The 27260-nt window shown below is 46.4% G+C and overlaps 2 protein-coding genes across 17 annotated transcripts in view; one reads left to right on the top strand and one right to left on the bottom strand.

The window, feature by feature from the left end:
- eag (potassium voltage-gated channel protein ether a go-go) overlaps positions 1-27260 on the top strand; it is a 131582-nt gene that overhangs the window by 87724 nt on the left and 16598 nt on the right. For 8 of the 13 annotated variants that reach the window (XM_076367369.1, XM_076367363.1, XM_076367372.1 and 5 more), the window contains exons 3-13: positions 7269-7369; positions 9087-9219; positions 11588-11645; positions 12143-12249; positions 16716-16984; positions 17516-17815; positions 18157-18425; positions 20233-20498; positions 21345-21630; positions 22154-22517; positions 26841-26956. In XM_076367369.1, coding sequence (XP_076223484.1) covers positions 7269-7369; positions 9087-9219; positions 11588-11645; positions 12143-12249; positions 16716-16984; positions 17516-17815; positions 18157-18425; positions 20233-20498; positions 21345-21630; positions 22154-22517; positions 26841-26956 — 2269 coding nt within the window. The remainder of the gene's footprint in view (positions 1-7268; positions 7370-9086; positions 9220-11587; positions 11646-12142; positions 12250-16715; positions 16985-17515; positions 17816-18156; positions 18426-20232; positions 20499-21344; positions 21631-22153; positions 22518-26840; positions 26957-27260) is intronic. The other 5 variants (XM_076367375.1, XM_076367376.1, XM_076367371.1 and 2 more) reach the window with 4 other exon arrangements.
- Positions 22671-25456, bottom strand: LOC116434779 (MTOR-associated protein MEAK7). Of its 4 annotated transcripts, none has more exons than XM_031993506.2 (4): positions 25372-25448; positions 24986-25287; positions 24808-24894; positions 22671-24630 (listed from the first exon to the last, which is right to left on the bottom strand). In XM_031993506.2, exon 4 carries the CDS (start codon positions 24628-24630, stop codon positions 23299-23301), a length of 1332 nt encoding a protein of 443 aa, XP_031849366.1. In that variant the 5' UTR covers positions 24808-24894; positions 24986-25287; positions 25372-25448; the 3' UTR covers positions 22671-23298. The 4 variants fall into 4 exon arrangements, with proteins under 4 accessions (XP_031849366.1, XP_031849365.1, XP_031849363.1 ...); XM_031993505.2 differs by having other exon boundaries at positions 24782-24894; XM_031993503.2 differs by lacking the exon at positions 24808-24894.

The following is a 27260-nucleotide window of genomic DNA, read 5'->3' on the forward strand; positions in this document are numbered from 1 at the left end:
GGTCGTCGGTTAGCTTCCCGCGAGGAAAACCAGATTACGTTTCAACTTTCCAGCGCTCCGAAGAATCCGGTTGTCGCGTTCCGGACGAAAATCGACCGTTACTTTCCCCGGGAAATCTCGATGATTCGAACGGCAACGCTATGCGTCTTCCTTTCAGCCGGCGATCGAGAGAAATCGGCTTCGATCGATCTCCGGGCGCAGGGATTCGAGCTCGGAACTCAGCCCCTATCGCGTATTCCTTTCGTTTCTTGAATTTCGTAGCGTCCGATCGATCCTATCGCCTTTGAGAGCCCGTGCCTCGCGTTCCTCCGAGCGGCCCTCGCAATCTCGCTGTCCTCTTCGGCCCTCCCACTCTCGGAATCACTAGTCGCGCTTCTATCTCTTTCCCGTCTCGCTTCTTTCTCGCAATTTTCGGAATTGCCGACGATCGCGTCCCCTGCGCGAGCGAATCGAATCGGAACGGCCGATCGGAACCGTGACTAGAGGAATTTGGTGACCCAGTATTGTTTATTCAGTTGTTCTTTTGATAAAATGCAGTGAGTCGCTCGCGTTTGGCATTCGATTCTCTCGAGAAAGTGGTTTAATTGAAGTACTGCTTGTAACTGAGCATCGTTGGCGATTAGTTCACTAACGAACCATCGACGACAGTGGCCGCCTTCAAGTTTTCTTCTTTATTTCCTTCCACTTTGCTGTTGTTATTTTATCAAATAAAATAGTTGGTGGTCTTGTTCTACGGATAATGTAGTAGATGAAAATGTAGTAGACAAAATATTACTGCGATTTGCCTAAACAATTCATAGTCTTGTCCCTGAGAAAAAACACGAAAAAACAACCCCTTTAACCCTTTGCACTCGGGAGGCGCCTTTCAGTCGCCATTTGATTTGACCGAACGAAATGATAAAACTAAAAATTCAATATTAAATTTTCTATAATGTATCGACACATGGAACATCGAAATGAAATAGTTGTATCACTTAATTCATGCGAGGTACTTCTTTATGGTAGTTGTAAGAATGTCATTGATATTTCATCAGAAAATAATGAATATTTCTTGAGAAAAGTATTCTCGAGGGCAAAGGGTTAATATGCCCTTCACCCCCTAAATCTCTGAATCGCCATTACAACCGGCGAACACCTGAACGATCGATACTCCTCTCGCCCCGTCCGGAGAGAGAACGATAAAAATCAACTCTCGTGCCCAGTCCACTAATCTCGCAAATTCAATTAAACCGGAGGAAAAGGGGAACACCGTGTTCCCGGTTCGCCGCGGTTGTTCCCCGTCGTCGGGGGTGTCCGTGGCGCTGGCATCCAAGGGTAGATTAGCCGTTTCACGTGAAAGGGGAAAGATGTTCGGCACCGCTCCGAGGCACTTTATTGGCCTCTAAGTAGAAAAGTCCATTAAACAACGGGCGGTACATGCGTGCGCGTGCACGTGCGTGCCTTCCCACCCCCGCGCCTTCGATATAATCGTCCGGAGAAATCGAATCGTTCGCGTGCGTCGCGCTCTACGCGAGAAGGTCCGCCGCGCGCGATAACGAGGGAAATTTTATTTTATGAAATATAAGGACATTCTTCTGCGAGATTAACCCTTTGCGGAAGATTTCATCGAATGCTTAAATAATATTGAAAACAAAATGAATACCGATCGCTTGCTGTTCGAGAGAAGAAATGGAAAACTGAATTCTTGTTGTCGCAGTATAGGAGAATTGTCAGACTTTGATCTTCTGTAACTTTGTAAAAAAGAACGATACTGCTTTTTCTTTGGCATCATTTTAAAGCGTGATCTTTCTACTTTCATCTCTAGGAAGCCATTTTTCCTGGGATGTTTCTCTTTTGTGCAACCGGTGATACGGCATACACACTTTTTCTCTCTCCGTTTCCAATATTCTGTGACTTTGAACATCTCGGTTTAGATTAAAAATTGTTTTTCCAGGTTCAATCCAACTCGGATTGATAGATTGGCGTCTCCCTTTTGTAACGGTAGCTGAAAACTTGACGCACGATTTCTATTCGCCATTTTATCGGTCTCTATTGGTCGCTTTGCATTTAAGGTTAAACGCGCGGTCCCGTACTTCGCGCGAAACCGTACAACACAGTTAATATTTTGATTTTATTACCATTGACCCAGCAAGCAGGGAAGCCTCGCAACCGTTCGTAAGTTCGTTGTTTTCCATGGAAAACTTCGACTCGCCAGACCGATCCGATTCGAAGCTTTCGAACGTTCACGTACAGCGAATCGGAAAAATGATTCTATCCTTTCCACTGTAGCTTCAAGTAAGCTTTCATACGTATTCCATTGCGTGTCAACAATTTATAACAATCTTATGCATTTATACAGTCTATAACTTCTAAAATAGTAAACCAGACGGAGAAATGAAAATTTCATATTTCTCGCACGACTGTTCTAAAATACGTTGCCACTGTTGCCATATCGCCTCTCCGCGCAATGGGCTATCAATGCAAATTGTCCATACATAAAAATGGACTTTCACGGGAAAAATGTACGCGCAGATAGTTTTTTCGACGCGCTGCGGTCGGCCACAATAATTGGCAACCCCGCGAAAAGGGGACGCATGAATGTTTCAAGACGAGCTTGATCGTTTCGAGAAGTTTTCCCGGCGATGGATCAGCGCGCGCTGGAAAGTGGTTCAAGTACGGGCGTGCAGCGACGCGCTACTGCCCCCGAAATAACGATTACACCCACACTATTTACCTGAGAGACGGACTATCGATTACGCCAGCCGATAAATATAACGCCGCTAAAGCCGCGCTCGACCTTCCACGGCGGATCGTAGTCAACGCTCGTTTTCAAGGTGGCCTTTTTCTTCGATGTACGTGGCCGTTGCCGATTAACCCCTCGGCTCTATGATTTCCTTCGCGGCCACGCTCGTCCAACTTGTTCTCCTAGGCGTCGCTCGCGGGAAGGATTTCCAGCGATTCTATCGATTAGCGTACACTTAATAATAGACGCATTCTGAATATTCAGTTCTCCGAGTACCGAAACCGACGAAACGAATTGCCCTATTGTAGTTCGGACGAGAAGTATTCACCCTTCGCGGACGAAGATTCTTTTGAGATACACTAAACCTTCAGCGGGTGAGGTTAAATCATATATAAATTGCTTAAATGATTAAAAAACTACGTGCTGATCTCTTGCTGTTTGAGTAATCATCTGTTTGCGACTCAGTCTTCGAAACGCGAATGCTTCATCTTCAACTGTCGACATTCGTTGGCAAAGGGTTAACGTAGTAACGAAACGTTGAAGCAAGATCATTCGTATAATCAAAGATTTCTTGATATTTTCTGATTGTTCTGAATTTTAATATAATTAATAATATTCTGTTTGGTTATTCAAGGACGTACTCGTTTGTTCGTTTTGTAGGTTAGAAAGCCCTTCTAGCTTCTGAATACATTGTACATCATTTCTATATTATTCTCGTTGAATTCAACTAGAAATCGTCGTCTTACAGCGAGAGGTTAAACTTCTGTTGATAGCATTTGCAATTGGATGGAATAATCTTTCTCGTTGTTTACCAACTGCACGTAGCGTCTTACGCTGCCTCGCGTAACTTCTCAGAATTATTCTCGAGAGAAGCAGCCGCGGAACGGAGAAGGTCGTCATCCGCCAGTAGTTAGGACAGTGATCGACACCTAGCAGAAAGGCGAACCGGCGCGCTTCCCTCGGAAGCGACAAATATCAAACGCGGCGTGTTTCCGGTGCAATCCATCCTTAATGCCCGTCCGGGGCCGACTTCCTCGACCAGCGCAGACGTTCGCCGAGAAAGTTGCGGAAACTTTCCGGTAATTGGATCCTCGTCGAACGAGAAATATCACGAGTTTCCGGCCACGACCGGAAACTCGCGATGTAATCGGCGCCGGTGCAATTTCTCCTGTGAACAGGGAATCGACGATGTTCGTTCCGCCCGTCTTTCGACTGTCCTTTCTTGCCATCGAATTTTCCGTTGATTCTAGGGCTTTATCGCTCGACGATGCGCTCGAGTCGCGAATTTAGTTCTACGGAATGTCTCTGTCAGCTTATTTTCGTCTTTAGGGAAGATAAATTCGAAATGTTCGATTGAATTCAGTTTACGTTAGTTTACGTCAGTGTATATTATGTTTCACTGTTTCGAATGATTCTTCGAACACTCTTAGGAAAGCTACGTTAGAGAGCAAAGAAAGTCTGTTGATGGAGAATTTGTCGAATGCGCCAGGTGTTTTTAACTTTCCAAACTTTTCCACAGCGAGAAAGAGACACGAGCACGCCGAACGCATCGAGGGCCTCTCAGAACTCGATCTTTGATCGCGGAGGGCTGTTTATCGGTGGCCAGGCTTCGAATGTTCCCTTACGTGGTCCCTCACCCGCCGGCTCACCTCATCCATATTCAAGAGGCACTTCGCGCCGGTGAATCGGATCCGCCCCGATAAACGCATCGAAAATCTCGCGAGAGTACTACGTACTACGGGGCGGAATTTTTAATCGACAATTAAGAGAGCGCACCTTCGATCCTTAACGAACGGCGGCGAGCCCCGAGACCTGATTTCTCGCCGGGTCGTCGCTTGAAATTATCCTCCGGCGTTTCATTCGACGTTACGGGGCACGGCGCTGGGCGAGTACCTCCGAAAAGGACGCTGGATCGCGCGAGTCGGAGTTCAGGGATTAATCTCGGCCGAACGAAGCACGGACAACGGTTCGACGGTGTTTTCCCTCGCCGCTCGGTCGTCGTCGGCTTGCCAGGCCATTCTACTAGCCCAATTTGGCAGTGTCTCGGATCCGGGAATATTAATGTTCAATTTCCACGGCATCCTTCTTATCGAGTTGGCAGCCTAGGCTGGCAACATCCACTTGTTCGCGTCTACCGGGCTGTTTCTTGTCATTCCGATCCTCTATCTGGCGAGTAGCTTCCTAGCTGCAGGTGACGCTGTATTTTCTGCTTCGAGTGGACTGCATTAACGAAAGAATCGAATGATCGTTGAGTGCCATCGATATCAGGGCAAGATATTAACCCTATGCACTCGAGAGCTGACTCAGTCACCACATGATTTGACACAGTAAAACTGTAGCATGTGATGTTTAATGTTAAACATTGGAATAAAACAGCTTTGTTCCTCAATGTACTGGTGGTTTCTCTTCGAATTAGTCTCAAAGAACATCGTCTCCGAAAGAAATGTTAAATATTTCTACTAAAGAACATCCGAGTAAAGGGTTAATCAGAAAGAGGTGCTTGAAAATCGACGAGGCAGCAAATGCCTTCGATAACTCGCGACACGATAACCATTGCGAAGCACGCGTCGAGGGTCGAAGAAGAGAATCGGCTCGCACACAGGAACGGAAGACGAATGCGCGATGCCGCGAGCGATGCATCGACGTCCGCGATCGAGGAATGCCGGGCGGAACGGCTCCAGCTGGCAGCCTCCTCGAGAGGATCCTCTTCGCGGGCTCCTGTTGCATAGGCCCGCGAGGGAACGCCGAGGGCTTGGCCACGCTCGAGGACGCACGCCGTTCGGCGCGGCTATCGAGACGAGGAGCCGCCGCGCCGTCGAGAGGACACTCGATCAAAAGTGCCTCCCTGTTGCGAGCTCCGTTGTTCCCACGGCCTCACCCCCTCGCCGTCTGATCCTCTTCGCTAGCAGCCGGCTGCCAGCCCGACTGTCCCTCCGTTTTAGGGAGATCGTGATAGGCTAAGTGCCCGTTATCCACTGTGTTGCCGCGGCCCGCCGGGTAATCTGGTTACCTTTCACCCTTGCCAACTGAGTCTCGACTCCCGCAGACCTATTTTCAGATTGATTCGTTCGCGTGAACCGGTTTTAACGCGACGTGTCGCAAGTTCTTTCAAGTTCTTTTCAAGTTGTTTAAGTTGTTTGAGTTCTTTGTGTAAGTTGGACGAAGAAAGCCAAGTAGAATCGAGGAATAACGCTGCCAAGGCTGGAATTCATCGGTCGCCGATGGGGGAGGACGATTTTCGAGGGGGTTGGTCGGCCAACGGGACGCGTAGGCGGTGCATGGGTTCGAGGTGCGTGGCCTTGACCCGCTTCTAGGGACCGGGCCGGGTCAGGAGTGTGCGTTCGAACGGCGAAGCTCCTCGGTGGCGTGCACGGGGACCGAGCTCGAGCCGCGTGTGTCCGCGATTATCGTTATCGTTCCGGTGACGAGGCACGAGTCGCGAGGAAATGGCAAATGTCGAGGGAACAGAGGAGCCAGCCCTTCACTCGCGAGCTCTCGCTTCTTCCACTGTTGGAACGTCCGATGACGAGTCTTTTCGAAATCGTGTTACGGAAACTTCAGTGCTCGAGTACTCGAACGTTCGAGTAACTCGAAACTGGAATGTTCGGAAGCGGAGAAATTTAAGAATTCGAATATTCCAGTTATGCAAACGTTCATTTCGAGTTTTCGGAACCGAGACGAATAAACGAAATCGACAAGCAGATGTTATCGGACGCGGAATAAACCGCGATCGATCTTTTTCTTCGATAACCGCTTGTCCGTGGGAACGGAGCGCGGCTCAATTGAAAAATATTAATAAAAACGGACCGACTCGGCGTCAACAGTTTTATTATTAAACGCTGCTGCCGCAGCTGCTGCATCCTATTGGAGAAACGAAAGCGGAACGGGTCTGTTTTTTTGGCAGTCTTGGTTCGGTGGTAGAAAAACAACTGGTCGCCGAACGAAAAGGTTGTTTAGACGAGTGAACGAATCCGATGAACTCCTTTCTCGTTACTTTTTCACTCCTCCGATCCTCTTGTTTCTCTCGTTTATAACGATTAATACATCGAAAGTGAAATTCAAGTTTAAAAGGCTCAACTACCCAAAGATGAACGTTCCTTAATGTTCTCAATGCTTTCGCGTTCACGCTTCGATTACAAAATGGCGAACGTTGCACGTCGGACCAACTCCGAAAATTCGAAATTCAATGAAACAAACATGAAAGTCGTTCGCGTTGAATTTCCAGTGAAATATTCTCCCCGCCAAAGATTGTTCGAAGCATTTCAATTATTCCGTGATAAGTTTATCGCTTAAGGTAATATTCAGTTGCAGCGGTTGAAGATCGATCAAGGAGTATCATCTATCGACGAACGTGATTGCTTAGAAAGATAAGAACCGTCGAAAGATGACGCCTTCCACCAGATTTTCGAGCGTTTCGCACGGGCAACGCTCGAAACTGGGTGAATGCGCCTTGATTAATCTCCCCGGCGCGACCCCGTCGTCGAATCGACGGCGATTCAAAATAATTCCCGACTAACCCCCCGCTCTTTTTCCGTTCTGTTCACAGCTGACAGCAGTTTTCTCCTGGCGAACGCTCAGATCGTCGACTTCCCTATTGTCTATTGCAACGAAAGCTTTTGCAAAATCTTTGGCTATGATCGTGCCGAGGTAATCTCCTGTTCCACGTGCGGGACCCGCGACCGTCTACCGGCGGCTCCACGAATTCTCGCCTCTCACCCTGTCCCCGCAACGGTTTTCGGTCCCTTTATTCGACTCGCTTTGAACGCGCCGCCGGATTTCGCGGTGGAGACGCTCGGGAAACGTTAAATCGAGCGTACGCGGCTCAGACCGAGAGAAATGAAGTCCGATTTCGCTGGAATAGTCGCGCGTTGTCGGAGCAAACGATGTTTACGTTTGTCGTTCCGTTGCACGATCGTTTATATATTTCATTCTTTATTCGTTCGGTACTAGTCGACGCAGTGTCGCTACGCAAGAATGAAATCGCGACTGAACGGATCGGTAGTAGTTAAACGATATTAACGCGCCATTCTCGACGTGTCTTCTGATTTTTCATTTTGATTTTCCGGTCTGTAGTGAATAGAAATCCGTATCTTTTATATTTCCACACTGTACATCCATTTAACAGGTTGAATGCAGGTTACCTCGTTGTCCTATAATATCGCGTCGGACTCGTAACGAGAATTTCGAACTGAATTCGGCAGAGATGCTTGATAAATTCCTAACCGCAACGTAGACTCATCGGTTCCGAGGGAAATCATAGGGCAACGGGTCGAAAGTCTCGGGTCTCGGACAGAAAGGCGGCTTCGACGTCCTGTATTCTAGACCGACGACGGAAAGATGACGAAGGGAGACGAAGATCCAATGAATTATGCGGGAATCGGCACGATCCCGATTCAATTTTCGCGTTATCCGCGGACAAACACCGAGGCTCGTCCGATTCCCCGATAGCGAGCCCCCCGTTCCGAGCAATTACCGCTTTTCCATTACCCCTTCCAGCCGTGTAATTAAATCGACCCGTTACGTCGGATTTATGTAACGCCGCTTCCGCGTCGGGCCACGCGACCGATCGCGTTCTTGCCGCTCGTGCTCGTTTTCGGGAACGAGCGTTTCACCCCTCGCCTCGCCACTCGTTTCGTCTCGGACGTTTCTGCTTACGCTGTTTCATTTTGTCGCGATTCCGTGGATACGACTGTTGTAAAAAAGCTCGACTGTTACAGATTCGATTGAATTTTGTTTATGAAAAGACAATTCTTTCGCTTACGGCGCGAGATTTATGAAAGAATCGACAAAATCGAGTCATCGCGATCGCAATCGAGTTAACCACTTGCGCTGGAAATGAATTCCGAGATTTGTTGAATTTTGTTTTCACTCGCTTTACGCTGATATGTACACCAATTTTGTTTGTTAATCATTCTGTATAGATACATTTCGAAACAATTTGATAGGCGCAATGCAACAAGATTGTCATGTGTGAAAGACATAATTGAGGATTTTGTAACAGAAACATCTCGACGTGCGTGGCGCGTCTTTCCAGCGTAAGTGGTTAAAACAGTCGTCGGAACTGTACCGGGGAACGGTGTTTGCCTTTGAAAGCTGTCGGCGAGCATTTAACGGTGGCCTTTGTAGAATCTTCGAAACAACGCGTGACGACCGCGTGAAAATTCGAGGCTGTAGTTTGTTTTTGAATCTTGAGAAAAACGTTCCGCGATGCTATACGGATAATTTATATGAACGACGCTCGAAAAACGGTATTTCGTCGCGACACCCACGGTTTCTTTTGAGAATGACTAACGGGAATTTAACGGGACCCCGGCCTAAATCATGCAAAGAACGGTATTGACATGTTTGTTCATGATCCTGTCAGGTTATGCAAAAGTCCTGCCGCTGCGGATTCATGTACGGGGAGTTGACGGACAAAGAGTTGATCGCCAGGATAGAGGAATGCCTCGAGGGCCAGATACACGATCAATTCGAGATCCCGCTCTACAAGAAGAACAGTAAGTACCAGAGGATGCATGGCAGCGTCGCTGCGCGGAGAGAACTTTAACCCTTTGCACTCGGAAGCGTTTCGCTGGAAATATCCGACATTTCTCGACGAGACAAACATTCTCTGAAGCCAACTAATCGGAAACTATTCGTAAGCGGAAGAAACAGCTGCTTTGAAATACCATTTATTAACACGGACGAATTTGGTTTATTCACAGTTTTGCAAATTATGCATTCGTGTTATTTGCAAGTTGAATCTTTAACGCTTAGCCAACCGAATGAGGTCTCTCACTTTTCACTTAGCTAGGTATTGCCTTTTATTCTGTTCATCTTTTATTTTGTTATTTAGTAAGTCTCGAAGTGGGATTATTTGCAATTATTTACAAAACAGTTTCTAGCCGAATTCATTGAATCAGTTCAATTGAAGATAATGAATGGGGTTGTAGTTATAGTTTTTTTAAAGACTAACTGTAAATTGAGTCTCAGAGACTCTCTTCCATGTGTCGTAACGACGTTACATTTGAGACTTCAGATTTTTGCTACATCGAGTCCGAACGGAGACCGAGCGTCGCGTCTCGAGCGCGAAGGGTTAACTGCGGCGTTCGTGGCTATTTCCACGCCGAGAACCGACGATTTCGGATTCACGACCAGTGTCCACCCTCCGGCGAACCTGTCGGGTTATTTTCGAGAATTTATGGCCGCGCGGAAGCGGTGTTTTATCGCCGTTCGAGCGACAGACGCGCGATCGGGGCTCGAGGTGGAAGAATGAATAGCTTATACGGATACTAGAGTCATTTTTTATTGACGAACAGCATTCGAACATCTCTCCGGGGCTAGGCTGTTCACCAGAACTGTAAATAGTTCAGTTGTTGCGGTAAAAGCGAAGCGTTCGAAGGTTTTCTCTCGATCTTCGATTTCGAAGCACTGGAAATTGACGAATTCTAGGAGAGCCTTGCGAATTCGCTGCTACTATCGCTCCATAATTTCACTAAAGTAGAATAAACAGTTCGATTACTTTACAATCTACTGCAGAATCGATTAGCAATATCTTTGCTTCCTTTTGGCAACGCGATGCAACAAAGATCATCGCTATTGCCAGATTTTACGAGAAACTTGCGAATTCGTTGCGACTATCGCTCCATAATTTCGCTGAAGTAGAATAAACAGTTCGATTACTTTACAATCTACTGCAGAATCGATTAGCAATATCTTTGCTTCCTTTTGGCAACGCGATGCAACAAAGATCATCGCTATTGCCAGGTTTTACGAGCACTTCTCCCCGAAGAAATCGATGAAATCGATACGTAATGTCAAAGTTTAGTCAACCGACTCGTGTTGGTAGGAAGGAACGCAATCGAACTAGAGTCTAGCGGTCGTAGAGCGTATTTCGAACTTCTCGCCCGAGGGTGGCCAAAGGAAATCGTCGGTTCCCAACGCGCGGCGCCATTGGGCACGGATTTACGCGTTGCATGCCGTTGTGCATGCGGAAAAGACGCTGGCCTTTAACGCACCGGTGTTCGGTGTTCACAGATCATCCACGCCAACGCTTCTGACCCTTGCTGACTGTCTTTCTCCCCGCGTTTAGGGTGGACCGAGGCGAAAATAATTTTCCGTTCGATAAAAAAGAAGCGAAAAATATTTCAACGTCGATATTCAGCTCTCGCGCTGGAAAGACGAGCCACGCGCGTCGACGCTTTTTTTCTTTCGAAACTGCCGATCGCGTTTTACGCGCATCGATAGACTTGTTGCATCGCGCACACCAGATTCTTTGGAAACCGGGTAAAAAGAAAATTCATTGGACAAGCCTCTGCCAAATCTCCGAATTAATTTCCAGCGCGAGCGGCCGATCGATTCGCCTCGATCCATCCTATCTGCTCTCCCCCTTTCTCGATGTTCTCTGTATGTTTTCCACGTGGCAATATATAATTCGATATTCATAAGCAGTCGAGAACGCAGTCGCTGCAAGGTACAGTATTCGGATCACGGAATGTAAAGGGTTCATGGCGTCGTCGCAGTTCTCGATATGGAGGCTTTCGGGCGTGAATGTCGTTTTGGAAATGTTCAGTGTTTCGAGGTATCGAGGAAATATCGTAGCCTTTTCCCTTTTTATTTTATCGAAGGAAACAGTTGTTGCTAATTCGAGGGACTTGGTTTTAACGTTCTATCAAATTATTCCCTGAAAATAGAGGTACGTTGGAACACTGAACGCGTTTCTTCCGAACGGTTTACGTCTAGGAAGCAAAATTGACAAGGACTGTACCGATTGCGATAGTTTCGCGGCAAGGAATAAGCGAATCCTCCTAAGCAACCGAGCGACCCATTCGGCGAATTACAATATCGCCGGCGGAGCACAATAATGAATGATCGTTCTGTTTCAAGGTGCTCAACGAGGTATGTCTAGCACAGGTTCGCAAATGAGCGCTCGAAAGACCCACCAGTAAGTCAGCCCCGATTCTACCAATACAATCACAATAATAATTCATAGTTTTGTCTTTTATCTATCTCTCTCTCTCTGTATCTATCTGTCTTTGTATTTATTTCTTCATAAGAGTGTCTCGTGACATATGAGAATCGCTTTGAGGACGGCTTCAGCGCGCAAAGAGAATAAACAAAGTTAATGTAATGTTTACGTTTAACGAAATCTTCCATGAGAAGCGTCTTATTGTTCGTCGCTTGAATTAAAGATCTGTCATACTGTTCTTATTCATATTGTTGTTCAATTGTTAGTTACTCTATTCATTGATAAATTGAATTTGTTGAATGAGTATTTCGAAATCTTTTTTCATTCTTCCGATGGGCTGAAGCCGTCAGCAAAGTGTTCTCCGTGTGTTTCGAAACACCCTGTATATATACATATATACATATATATAAAAACATTAATGAGTATGTACATTGGAGCTATATTGTATACGATTATTATACGCCCATCTCTAGCGTGAGCAAGAGACGACACACGTACAAGGATCGTCGAACGATCCCTGGACCAAGGGGCGCCCATAATGAGAGGACATTATTCGACCTCCCGCCTACTCTTGAATTCAGTTAATTTTTCCCGATTTGTACTAAACATTAGATAATACGCACAAGTACTTGAATTACGCGCAATCATCTTCGCAGTGACTGTCTCCTCTACCAGCCCAGGGAACTGCCATGGCGGTGTCCGCCATTTTCACTCGTTTCGCTACGATCCGCCATCTTATTTCCTGAAATATTCGAGATTTAATGTTTCTTCTTTTAAATAAATTCACGAATTCGTTGCCTTTGGGATCGGAAGTGAAGCAACTTTTATTTTTATCGTTCGATATATTTCTTTAAGAATCTGTGATTGTATAATCATTTGTCGTTATTCTTTGCGTTACTTCGATATCTTAGGCAACGGATTTTTTGGAAGATCGTCGCATAATCTTTGATAGACACTCTTCGACGGATGCTCTCCGTCATTTTCGATAAAGTATAGTGCGGGGAACCGCGCTAAATTCGACTTACAGAAGCAGTTTATCGAGATCGGTAATGGATCACTCGAAAATAATATCCCAGGATTTGTTTACCTTACAAGAAAACCTTTCAAGCCTCTCAGGACCCCATATCGCGGTGAAACGATTGCAGTCGAAGCGAGAACTGACGAAAATCCTATTTCCAAGGATGGAATCTATTCGATTAGTCGAGAGTAGGTTCGCTGGGCGGGCAGAGAGGCGTAATGTATGCAGGGGTGGGCAGCTCCACGATTTAAATAAAACCTTTCGAGCAACGAATAAAATCCTACATACACGTGACCAGTTTCTCATCGTATTAACCCAAAAATTCGAGCAAACGAATATTCAACGATAATCGCTTAAAAGCATAAACAAACGGAAATCAACAACGTTCGACCCTCTGTCATTTGAATATTTGCAGTTCTTTAATCATGTTTGAGTAACGAAAGATCTTTAGTTTCCTTGTAATAATTGTCTCCTGATTTTGGTCTCTAGCCTTTTAACGTACTAATGTACGATTTTTAATAATTCCGAAAATTCTAGAATCCATGAAATAGTACGGTGCCCGCCCCTGCACGTATGTTTGTCCGTGTGTTTCGTCTTATACAATTGAAAACGCTGCGAGGAGCATATATCGCAAACGAGACGAGTTCACTCGTCGACAAAGTGGCCGTTGACAGCGTAATCGCGAGTTTCTTTGTCGATTTTTGGAACAGTCATAAATGTCACGTCCACCGTAGGTAACCAGCGTACGACCCGAGCCGAGATTACCGTACATAGTCGCGCGGAATTAAGGGACCACTGAATTCGATGAAAAAATCATCGATTTTCTCCTTCCCTTGTTTCATTTCAGCGCCAACGTCACGCTTCTCCATCAAACTCGAATAACTCGGCGAGAAAAAATCGTACTTAAATTTTTAAGGTGTCATTGTAAAGGGCAGACTCCAATGTTCAAGTCCACGGTGGATTCGATGTTTAAACAAATTCGTTGGCGTCCATAGAAACGTTCGAATTCGTGAAACACTGAAAAAAGGTGAAGAAAGAGTACGTATGCTCTTTCACTCGGCACATAAAGAGGAAACGTCGCAGGGAAAAGTGATTTAAAGGGATCGAGAATGGAAGGTTAATGTTTGAAAACGAGACTATCCAGAATGTCGTGCGATCTTTTTCCGCGAAATTACAACGGTTCGAACATCGACATCTTTTCACCGAAGGTTTAGCGATCCCTTAATTCCGTCCAGGAGAAGTCTCCTTTAGAAATTCTCCCTCTTTCTTTTTTTTCTGGCTCCCTCCCTGGCCGTTCTTTTTCTTTCTTTCCCCGGCTCCCGACTCGACTACGCGGGCGCGGGGTTTGTAATCGAGCACGATAAGTTCAAAGTGAATTTGTTCGATTGTCGAGCGACCGGCGGGATGAAAAGACGCCGTGGAGAAAGGCGAGCGCGGATTAAAGGGGCGCTAAAGGGAACGGAAACGAGGGCGGGGGTGGGGGGCGCGAAATATTCGAATAAAATAATATTTATACAGCGTGTCTCGCGCAACTGGGCCAAGCCGCGGCCTTAAGGCTGTGCGACAAAGCGTAGAGCCTATAGTTACGCGACAAAGCACACGGGACAGCTTGTGCACTCCTTTAACGATTAATTCGAACATTCGAAATCGATCGGCGACTCGCGCAATTTTTCACTGTTCTTCAAGTTTTTATTTTCGATACGTAATTCGGTCTTCTTGTAACTGTAAATTTCAAACTATAATTCGTTTAAAACAAAATAGAGAGTTTTCAGTAGTTTATTTTCAGTAGATACCGTAGCTTTTCGAAAGTTTCTAATTTAATCTTGTAATTTAAAAAGAAGAGGGACCTATCTTCCAATCTAGGAATTTCCCAGTCGCCAAGTGAAAACAGAATATCGAAGCTTCCGTCGAACTTTTTCGAAATAAAACTAAACAGAGGGTAAAAGAGTCCGATGGAGCGAGATTACAAGCCCCCCGCGACCGGAGCCGCGCAATTGTTTCCGTGCCAGCATTAATTACTGATCAGTATCGCCAGGCGAATCCGCGGGAGCTCGCTCAACGAACCGGAAGCGGCCGAAGGACGGAAAAAAGTGAATCGGATAATCTCCTCGATAATGTTCCAGGAGCAGCAGGCTCGGCCGCGAATTTCCGGTTGCGAAGGAACTTCAAGTGTTCTTCGCACGCATTTCGTAATTATAATATAAATTTCTTCCGCAAAATCAACGGAACCGTGAAACTCTCCACTCGAAGAAATAATTAAATTAAATTAAATAATGGTTGTCATGGTTGTGTCTCGATTTGGACACGTTCAAAAATTCCTCATTGCTTTTATATATTATTTTATATTACACCAATTTCCAAACATTAGAAAATTTCTAATTCAGATCTCGTTACTTCAGACACCGTGTTATCAGAAAATTCTCAGCAGATCTCGACATATTTCAAGAGGGTTCTTCACGATATTAAAATGTTTCCATTGAAGCTACCCTCGGTCCGCAACTCGAGAGATAAAAACAGGCCGAAACCGATTCCACCAGCGAAACGTCGAAGCGACGCGACTTTTTCGCCCGCGGACGGTTCGCCGGAAGCTCCCGTCGACGCTTGCCCAGCTATTGTAGCCGCGCAGCCCGCGAACGCCGCTTAATTAAGCGTACATCGTCGAGCATCGGGGTGGAAAGGACAAAAACCGTTGTCGCGCGATGTTCCCGGGGCGAGAACTCGACGATCGGGACGTCGAGGAGCTTTTTTTCAGGGGAGGCCGGCTGTACAAGCCTTTTCAATCGAAACTTGTCCACGGAAGCGGTTCGAGTGTCTCCTGGACCTAGTTATCGATTCCTGGACTCCGAAAGTTTCCAAATTTCTATCGATTCGATTCGGGCTGCGTCAACGTTTGAATCTTCAAAATGTCAACGTTCTATTAACCCTTTGCACTCGGAAGTATTTCGCTGGAAATACTTAACTGTACAAAGACGATATTCGTTTAAATGAACTCGAAGAGAAAATCACAGGTAAACTGAGAGACAAAGCCTTTTTATCCGAATATTTCATACACCGATGTATTAGACAGTTCAATATTAAATATCAATCTTTATACTTTTACTGCAAAACAATTTCAAAGTGCACCAACGTCCGCGACTTCATGAGAATTCGAGCCGAAAGTTTTCGACGGCAGATGTACGCTCGCGGAGCAACGATTCCTCGAGCGACAGTTTTCCATTGCGAGTCGCGCTTTCGAGGAAATGAAATAACTGAACGCATAATTTTCGAGTGCCTCTGGCTCGTGGTAATTGCAACGTAGTCCTGGCCAGGCTCCGTCCGCCCCCACTCGACACACGCGACGCTGATTTGCATGGGTGGCACGAGTTTGCCCACGAGGAAGGTTCCCGGTTCGCGCAGCTTCGCCAGACCCCAGCCGTTTCCCTCTCTCTCTCTCTCTCTAGTTGATTAACCGGCATGCCTGCGAACCGTATTTACTCTGTGTTACTCGGTAGTGTACAAGCAACAGCTTCCATGTCCGTAGCGTGATAGATAGCGATAACGTTGGGCTCGCCCTGCGGGAAGAACGCTCGGGGAAGCTTGACCATCTTCCCTGCAACGAAAGCCTTCGACCCTGAGACGCCTAACGCGCCGGGGCAAGGAACCGAATCGGAGAACTTCGAACGACAGTTGCTTCTCCGTCGAAACGTTTTGCAATATCTGTTGCACTGTTATTGGAGTTGATCGGTAACTGATTCTCGAGAATTCTCAAGGAAGAATATTCAGGTTTGTCCGACTAGTTTATGGGATATTCTCCTTAATTTCACTGCATTGTCCGTTGCCTGATTAGCACATTTCTATTTCATATTTTCAATTGTTTTTCAACGTTCAAGCTTTGCCTCGAACCCAATGAGATCTTCCTGCACGGTGCTCGAGCTTATTTAGAAGAGTCGAGTAGTTAGTTAGATAGAAGCGAAGTAGCTGCCGTTTAAGTTGCTACCGGCCAGAATCTCCGTGAAATGACAGCGTCCCTCTTTCCGCTTGATGCGCAGAAACACCGCTATGGCTGATCCTGCAAATAGCGCCGATCAAAAACGAACGGGACCTGGTGGTCCTGTTCCTGCTGACCTTCCGGGACATCACTACCCAAAAGCAGACAATCGAGGCGGACGACAGCAAGAGCGGCCTATCCAAGTTCGCGAAACTCGCCAGATCGGTCACCAGGTCCAGATCCGTTCTTGTCTCACAGTTCAGCTCCCATCTGCCAGCCCTCAAGGACTCCGCGTTGCCGACCACTGCGAAACAATCGCATCTAACTCACGTAAGTGCCTCGCAGATCAATCTGATGCATCCGCGATGAGTACCATTCTTTTATTTTCAAACTTCCGATTCGTTGGACCTAGATTATAGAAGCGTTCACCATTCGGGAAGGTGTCTAGCTGTAGAGAACTTAAATTCTCCAGAAAACACGCGTTTGGTGTAAAATTTCACGAGAACTTTATTTTAACACTAAAACTACCGAGCAGTTCAATTGACCTTTGAAAATTTCAAAAATTTCATTTCAATTTGCGTAGTGCTAAATGAATTTCTTTAATAATTTCTTAGAGAAACATTTCTTACCTTTCTAATAATTGCAAAAAGAAGACATCAGGCACGGGTCATTTGACCCCTCTGGTAGTTTTAGTGTTAAACATCTTCCCTTCGAATAATGTGAAGTGTTTTCGGCACGTTGGGAACTTCACTTGTTTCTTTGATTCGACTGATTTGAGTTCGCTGATTTTTATTTCGCTGTTAAATTAGTTGCATTTCGCCAGTTTCCGTATGATGATCGGCTGTTTTTGGCCCCGTCTAGTTATTGACCTTAAGCGGCGACGTAATGCCGCAGTACAGGCAGGAGGCGCCGAAGACACCGCCGCACATTTTGTTACATTACTGCGCGTTCAAGGCGATCTGGGACTGGATCATTTTGTGTTTGACCTTTTACACGGCCATCATGGTGCCCTACAACGTCGCGTTCAAGAACAAGACCAGCGAGGACGTATCGCTGCTGGTGGTCGACAGCATCGTCGACGTCATATTCTTCATCGACATCGTCCTCAACTTTCACACGACGTTCGTCGGCCCCGGCGGTGAAGTAGTGTCCGACCCAAAGGTACCTACTTTACCATCTGAGATCGCCCATGATCATTTCTCTGTATATCTCAAAAACACAAAAGTATTCTCGAAAAAAAAGATTCTAAAAACACTAAAAATATTACAAATATTGATACTAGAATTACCAGAAAAACAAGTTAGCCCATTTCAGAATGTTTATTTCGCAAATATTTAAAGCACAAGTAAGATACAAGTCCCTTCACATCTCGAGATATGTATTGTAATATTTATAAAAAATTGGAGATCGAGCAACTCGTATTGCGTCCACACTGAATCGTTTATCGTTTACGGGCAAGTAGAAACGAAGACCTGTTCAAGTCCACGTTGTTCGGGTTCCAGGTGATCAGGATGAACTACCTGAAGTCCTGGTTCGTGATCGACCTGCTGAGCTGCCTGCCGTACGACGTGTTCAACGCGTTCGACCACGACGAGGACGGCATCGGCAGCCTGTTCTCCGCGCTGAAGGTGGTGCGTTTGCTCCGTCTAGGTCGCGTGGTCCGCAAACTAGACCGGTATCTGGAGTATGGAGCCGCGATGCTCATTCTTCTGCTCTGTTTCTACATGTTGGTTGCTCACTGGCTGGCCTGTGTCTGGTACGTCACTTTAAGGTGATTTTACCCTGCCCACACACTGAAAGGTAACACAGCTGCGGCAGGATTGACGGCTACCTCGACGTCATTTACATAACCAGACCGGTTAACGGTCGCGGTCACCGATGGGACTCGTAATCCTCTTGCGTGCAACTCGTTGGGGACCACCGCGGCCAACGGACAGGATGACAATTAACGTCCGCAACGTATACGACGCTCGTTTGTCGCATGAACCGTGTAGAATTTCTCGAGCTTTGATAAACGAGTAAGCGACATTTTTTCATTGTTCCTGGAGGAACGTTTAAACTCATGCAAATTTATTTGAGCGATGATATTATGTCACAACGAAATGCGCTGGGAGGATCAGTCGATTGTAGAATACTTAATAATTTCATTTGTATTTATTCCTTTTGCGATCTTATAATCTTATCCTCGTTATCATTGAATAATTAACCACTGATTCTTGAAGAATCGAGTCCCAGCCGTAACCGCGACGGTTCGAATTAGAAACACGGAGACACGCGCACACGACACACTGTGACGCATGAGCCGCTTTCCGCTCTCGTTCCAATCGGGGCTTCGAGCATCTCTCAGCGTACGACGATACATTGTTTGACCGCGGAACAATCGAAATTTTCGTGGATTCTTCGATGAGAATGTGATTAGCGTCCACTACCCCGATAAGAACGAGACTGCTACAGCTTCTAGAACGGTGACGACGTTTCCGTTACCTAGTGGACCGGCTGCCGGCGCGCCAGCCGAAAGAGAACCCGCCCACGACCACGCTGTTTGAAAACAAGACGAGAACTTTGCATCCGTGGCTGATTAATTCATCACACGAGCTTCCCAATTACTCTCGCTTGTGCCATGCGCGCTGCCGAAACTAGTAGCGCTTCGATTAGTCGAACAAACGAGAAAACCCAACAGAAACGAACGAGAAGTTAGTGTATAGCAAAGATAGACCAGTTTGTCCGTCAGTGAGAAGAGTATTAGAATATTTTCCACCGAAACAAATTATGCCTGAGGTTTAGAGTTACAAGGGTTGATGCCTGTGGATTTTTGTGAAAGTGCTTTGTATTGTCAAACATTGTTATCGGTGACTATTATGGTAGTCACGCATAAAATCCTATCTCGACTTCGATAAAATGTCTTCGATAAGATAAGACGCCTTCTGTTCTCAAGATCTATATCGGCAACGAACACACAAGAATCCTCGGGCAAACGATAATACTCCCAGCACGTCTAGATCGCGTTTGCGTGACATCGATTGTAAAAAGCTGGCCAAACGAAGTCACGCACACGCGACGCCGGCCTTAGCGGTCGTTCCCAATGTTGATTCGTCGATCTTAACACTTTCACGTCCGGTGACACCAACGCGGTGCTATTGGAAATTACACGTATTAAATAATTAAAGTATTAAGTAATTTTATATTTTATATTTGTACATTTTACCGGACAACTTTGCAAAAAGTTTCGGCAACGGAGAAGAAAATCTTTGGGAACCGTGCGGACGTGAAAGTGTTAACGCGCTCGGTGTCGCGGATAAGTCAGATTAGAAACTGAAAAGTCAGCGTTCGAACGAATCTCGAACAACGTAAGACCGAGTTTAGCCTGAAATGAAAAACATTCATTTTCGCGTGAAAAACAGATCAACGAATCAACGCAACAGCGAACAGTTGATAAAGGAAACTCGAGAATAGCGAAATAGATGAAGCATGGCAAAGTGCTTTGACCAAAGTCGCCTATCATTCGCCGATCACGTGGCTGTGGCCGATCGCGATTCATCGCCAACCGTCTGAGAGGAAGTGTGTGGTTGGTTTTGAAGGTACTCGATAGGACGATCGGACGCGGACAACGGTGTCCAGTACTCCTGGCTGTGGAAGCTGGCGAACGTCACCCAGTCACCGTACAGCTACCTGTGGACCAATACGAGCACCGCGCCGGAACTGGTCGCCGGCCCGTCCCGCAGGACGATGTACGTCACCGCGCTCTACTTCACGATGACCTGCATGACCTCGGTGGGCTTCGGGAACGTCGCCGCGGAGACCGACAACGAGAAGATCTTCACCATTTGCATGATGATTATCGCCGGTACGACCATTGCGTATAGCGGCGACGAGTAATCGACTAATAATTATTAAACGCCGCTAACAAGGGAACCCTTCCGACCGGCGCACGCTGATTTTCATGAAACCGATGTGAAATTTCACGTGAATTTCATGAAAATCGAGTGTTGGTGGAAAAGGTTCCCTCGTAAGTCTGATTAACCCGTTTCCCCGTAACACCGTGTTAGATTCGCGATGAAAGTTTTCAGTCGAATTCGTTAGATTCGAGTGTTGTTTACTTATAAGTATGAAATCGGTCTCTTTCTAATAGATTATTAACGATAAGGGTTTGACCATTAGTAACTAACGGTTATCAATAACGAGTCGCTAGTCGAAATATAACGCGTGAATTGCACAATTTTCTGTAGTCTGTATTTCCGAAGTATTACAATTTGCCCAACTCTGGCCACGGTGCGGTTCTTCGAGAATATCGATTCGAGCTAGGGAGAGGGGACCTTGAAAGGTCCGACGTATGGTTCACCGCACACGGAAAGGGACACGCGTTTCCCATTCTTCGCTGCTCGCGAGATGAGACGACGAGGAACACCGACGGTCATGATGCAAGGATGCAGGATCCGTCATCTTTGGATGAATGGATCAATCGTTGGCCAATCAATCGATGCCTAATTTATTTCAGAGCATTTAACAAGCGCTAGAATTATATTTGTTCATATAATATAGTTGCCAGCTGATTTGCAGGATTAGCAAACGGTTGCACAGGATTTGGAAAGTGAACAGAGTTTTAAAGACAACCGTTTGGACACAAACGTGGGTGTACCTCGTGGTCTCTTCTCTTAAGGTATAAGCTACGGTAATCTGTCGATACCCGCAGCCCTGCTGTACGCCACAATCTTCGGTCACGTGACCACGATAATTCAACAAATGACCTCCGCGACCGCGAAGTACCACGACATGCTGAACAACGTGAGGGAGTTCATGAAGCTGCACGAAGTGCCGAAGGCGCTCAGCGAGCGCGTCATGGACTACGTTGTGAGCACCTGGGCGATGACCAAGGGCCTAGACACCGACAAAGTGCTCAACTACTGCCCGAAAGACATGAAGGCGGACATCTGTGTTCATTTGAATCGAAAAGTCTTCAACGAACACCCGGCGTTCAGGTGGGAGAGCTTTCCTCTACCCCCGGGGATTCCCCTAACCGAATAAAATCGAATTTTCAATGGAACTAGCTAGCAGTCAAACTAACGAGTTTGTATTTCATCGGTGATGCGCATTTATTGGGAAACCCCTAAATAGGTAGTTCTAGCGTTAATCGAATTTTCTCTTTCTCCATGAAAACTTTTAACCCTTTGCACTCGGGAGGTGACTCTCAGCCACCACGTGATTTACAGTGAAGCTATAAAGTTTGATATTTAATATTATACTTCATATAATACATCAATCTGAGAAATATTGACGCGAAATAGCTTTGTCCGTCAATTCGCGTGAATTTCTCGTCGAGTTGGTTTTACAAAATATCATCTCATCAGAAAATGTTGAAATATTTCTAGTGACAAACTTGGGAGTGCAAAGGGTTAAGACGGATGGTCGGACAATAGCGATTATTGATCTTACAAGCAGACCACACGCGTCCATGTGAATTTCTCCGGATAAAATCTACAAATAACTGGATTCCTCTCGTAGGCTGGCCTCCGATGGTTGTTTGCGTGCCCTGGCGATGCACTTCACGATGTCGCACAGCGCCCCCGGCGACCTGCTGTACCACACCGGCGAGTCGATCGACTCGCTCTGCTTCATCGTGACCGGTAGCCTCGAGGTGATCCAGGACGACGAGGTGGTCGCGATCCTCGGCAAGGGGGACGTGTTCGGGGACAGCTTCTGGACGAACCCGTCCGTGGGACAGAGCGCGGCGAACGTCCGCGCCCTCACCTACTGCGACCTTCACACGATCAAGAGGGACCGGCTGCTGGAGGTGCTGGATTTTTACCAGGCGTTCGCGAACTCGTTCGCCAGGAACCTTGTTCTGACCTACAACCTGAGCCATCGGGTGAGTCCTCGACCATTTGAGAAGCCGTGTTCGCATAGCACTTCGTAGACTGCGAAGGATTATGGATTTTCAAGGGGTTTTCATCGAGGTCGACATGGATGCGGTGTTCAGTAGATTGTCAGCTAGTCTAGGGGAAATGAGGAAACGTTCAGCGAGGTTTCAGTTGTTTATTGAACTCGAAAAGTCTCGAACAACGGTGCGGTGTTCTCTCTTTGGTTTCTGTGTTGCTCGTAATAGGAATAAACACGCGCACGCACACGCACGAACAGTCTTATGTAACAATAGTGAACGATAGTCGCGCGAAATGTTTACTGATACACGGAGTATTTGTTCGGCGCGGGTGCTCCCCCGGTTCTAAACGGTTCACGTGACTCGCAGGCACTAGAGAATAGGCAATCGAAAGACACGGCGACTCGCGGTGGTTTGCTCTTCTCGTTATCGCGACACGGTGTGGCTCGTTCGGTGGCTCGTTGGGTGACGCGAGCGAGTCGCGAAACGTGACAGCGATCGGAAATAGATGACTTCCAGCGGCAGAAAGTGATATCAGGCCGTTACAGGGACACGAGAGTTTCAACGGAGCTTGTTTCAACGTTGTCGAAACGCCGGCTACGAGATTACCGATATAGTACCGATCGCGGTGGTGACGTTTTACCTGCTCGCTCGTCGCCTTACGGATACAACAGATTTACAATGATTTCTCTGTTCTAAAAAGCTGTTACATTTTTAATAGCCTGATTACAGATTCGTATATACCCCTAGCATCAGTGAGACGCGTCGCACGTCACTCTTTCTTCTCCCTCAAACCGTCGCTGTGCATTTTACGACCGGCCAATTCCATCATCACTTTGGTGGTAGAGTCCTGGTCTAGAACCGACCTAGAGTCCCGCACGTCCTCCTCTTGCTCCGGCAAAGGACCGACGCCCCACACTTCACAATGCTTGATCTTGAAGTTCTCCTTACCGCTGAGCTGCACGTAGTTCTGGAAGGTTGTGCAGGATGGACTTGATCTGCCTGTCCCGTACTCGCTGTCCAGCCACAGGCCAGGGTAGTTCAGCTGCCCCCCCATGAGCAAACCGTTAGGCATAGTCTGTTGGAGGAGATTCAAATACTGGTAATGATTATTGTAAGTTGTGGATGAGAATGTTAGTATCTCTGGTTCGAGCTTAAACAAGAAGGAAGTGTGGTTTCCTATGAAATTGGGACCCACTTTCCAACTGTCGGAAGCAAAACCCCCAAAAACGTGATCGTCGGTGTCTTGGAGGATTATAATGGTGGATCCTTGCATGGTAATTCTTCCTAGCATGGTGGAGAACGATTCCCCGTGCACTTGACTAGAAAACAAGAACCTCCATTCGTTGCGAAGTTCGTGGGGCAGGCTGAGATTTAGAAACAGAACGTCCCCTAGTCCCAGAATGCTAGGGAAGTGAGGTATGTTCTCCAGACCTTTGCACACTGGCAGCAGATTCAAGTCGTTTATTCTGCCACTGGTGTTCTTGTCCCCCTTCTTTTGAGAAACAAGGAAAAGGCACTGGAAGACGTGCGATTGGATCGTTTTGAATGTAGCAGCTGCAACAAACCAATTTTCCACCTGCTCGGCAGTCAATGTATCCCCGTGTTTAATGATGTCTTCGCATAAAGTTCTGGAGCGCATTCCTATCCTCCTGGTATTCACGGTGCAGCCTATACTGCTCCAGGTTAAATAGTGTGCATTGCCGGAATTCTTCTGAAGCCTCAAATAGGAATTTATCGTAGCTTGTACGTATTGTAGGAATATTTCGGTGGGTATCTCTTGCTTCTGCTCCTCTTCTGAGTAGCCATTAAATACTAAACTTGTCCTCTCTTCTGGACTACCACGAACAGAGAACACATACAGACGACCAAAGTTCTCTCCATTTATAGCGGAGACTTTTTTTCCTGGTTCGTGGCAGAGGAACCGTACCACAAATTGCAATAAAGTGTCATCCAAGTGGACAGTCCAGTGTTTAAATATGTCCTCGCGTTTTATGGAGCCTGAGCTTCGAAACATAGACTTGAACAGATTCTCCACTAACGTCAACTCCTCCGCGGACAATATATTCGCGGAAGAAGCACTGCGGCTCCAAGCATGACCCATCTGGAACAATACATTAAGCCTAATTTATACTTAATTCACAGCTCGACCAAAAAACATTGCAAAGCATGCAAAAAGTCACACGAGAAACACAAAATCCAATGTTTAATCGGACTCGATAAGAAATTACATCGTATGTCTGACCAACGGGTACCTTATTCTACTTGATCGACGTATCACCTTTTTCCTCGGTTCGATTCGCGACGTGTCGATTATTTCACCGAGAACCGTTGCGCAGAAAGTGTACGAGCGAAACAGTTACGGATTCTTCGACGAAAAAAGAACCGGAAAACAAAAAGAAATGCGCTGCTAAATCTCTCGACAGGTAGGGGTACAGAACAACAGTAGGTATACACACCTCTTCGTGGTTTCGTGGAGCGATTAGGATTCGAAACGAGTCACGGAGGTGAAAGTACGCGCGAGGCCGCGCACCTTTTCTCAGGAATCAAATACGACGCATCCGAGACGAAGTTCCGGGACGGAACTCGTCGACGGAACGGTCCGCGACCTTATCCGTTCCGACGCGATAAATAAGATATTTTGAGGTTAGTCGAGTGCGAGTTGTCTGCTACTTATGCGCCTATCGACTCCCGTCACCGCGCATGCGTCGTGGCCGAGTGTGGGCGTGCAAACCGTTTCTCTTTTATCGCGACTTTTCATCTAGAAAAACAATAGGGAGCCGTTGTTCTTCCGGTGTCGAAGCTATCGAAAACAATTAAATCGAATCTTCGGTATCACACTGACCACACTATATACGCTCGTACTAGTACGATCCCTCGTGCCCTTCTCGACTGGCGCTTTCCGTGGCCGTTACTCGGACATTTTGAATTTTTCAAACGCAAAATTTATATAAATAAAATTGGGGAGGGAGGATTGCCTATAATATGTATATATATATATATATATATATATATATATGTATATATATATATATATATATATATATATATATACAGTATCCCCAGCGACGGCTCATCGATTTTTCCTAATTAACGAATATAAGCATCTGCCGGCGAAACGTATGGAATAAACGAACAATATAAAATACATAAATAATAAGTTGCCGAATTAGAGATTAACATTTCGCGCATGCTGCAATTCAAAGCATCGTAACCAGTTTATTTCAGGTGATTGGGCCTTGCAGGTTAGGTAGTTGTCTGCTGCTTTTTTAATTGTTTTTTAAATAGGTTCATTATAAAACACACTGCATTTAGGTCACGCGAGGCAGGAAAAAATGAACGCAATAACCAATTTGCCTCGTCCCATCGTAAACCTAATATCGAACGGGAACGACCGGTGACCAGCGCTGCGTGCGGGCCACGAAAATTATTAATACTGAATAATTAACCGAATAATCGTCACCTACATAGTAAGTGGCAGAAAACCGATAAAGGGTCCGGCACGCTGCGGGACATTAATAATAGCGATGGAGATCCCCGGGAGCAGAAATAATTATTCTGGGAGCCATAAATAATGCCGGGTCTTGGGATGCAATCGTAATCTGATTAAATATTTGCTTATCTGCCGGCACGGGCCGGGCGGAATTGGCACGAGCCGATCGAACATTCGAATAATCGTATTTCTTTGATCCCGCCGCGTAACGATCGCGTCCATTTCTCGCATCTCGTCCCCGAAGAAGGTACAAAGTGTTTATCTGAATTTCTTATTCGAGTGGTATCGAACGTGTCCACGTTTCCGGGCCGCCCATTATGCAACAAAGGAATCAATCGCGCATGAATAAATCGCGTCGGATTAACCTGTTAACAAGGGACGACGAGTCAACTCGTCGTTGCCCGCGGACTTTGTGCGCTCGTCGCGAGTCGCGGATGTACAGGCACAGAGAAATAAGTAATTCCATTGATGTCTAAACATTAGAGTCGTTCGGGAGGCTTCTAATTACTTCATAAATGTTTAAACTTGCAACGAGAGCAGTCGATCTGTTGGGAAACCCCTCGTTTCCCTGTTCATTCGATTGATCAATTTTCCATTTCGCTGCGTCTCTGTAAACATTTGTTCGCGGTATAGATTTCTCGATTTTCAGGTGGAATATTTCATTGGCTGTTTACCATTTTCCACGCACGGCGACTCTGATATTGTTAATACGTTTTATTAATGATATTATCTGTTGTTACTACGTTGTATGAACGATATCACCAGCCGCCGATAGGTTGTATCAACGGTATTGTTGTTTCATCGGTACGATTTGTCCACAGTTAATATTCCGGAAGGTGGCCGACGTCCGGCGAGAGAAAGAGCTGGCCGAGAGGAGGAAGAACGAGCCGCAGCTGGATCAAGCGCAGGATCACCTGGTGCGCAAAATTTTCTCGAGGTAGGGACAGATTTGTTGCCATTGAGCTCGAATGGATACTGCCGCGAATCCATTCCGCGCGCTGTTCGCTGCCTCTCTCGATGGTCCTTCATCTTTCATCTATCGCCAGGCTTCGCGGATTTTTCTCTCGCGAAGCCGCTTCAACGATATCCGGAAACGATATTTCACAGCGAGCACGTATCGAATTCGAACAGTTGTACCGATAGCCGAATATTCGAATGCCAGCGAGACGTTTAGAGCCGTGCGAGTAATGTCCTTTGAAGGAGAAGATGAAATTTGGAAGTTTGAAACGTTCAGACTGTCG

The sequence above is a fragment of the Nomia melanderi genome, chromosome 4 (genome assembly GCF_051020985.1).
Source record: "Nomia melanderi isolate GNS246 chromosome 4, iyNomMela1, whole genome shotgun sequence".
Taxonomy (NCBI): Eukaryota; Metazoa; Arthropoda; class Insecta; order Hymenoptera; family Halictidae; genus Nomia; species Nomia melanderi.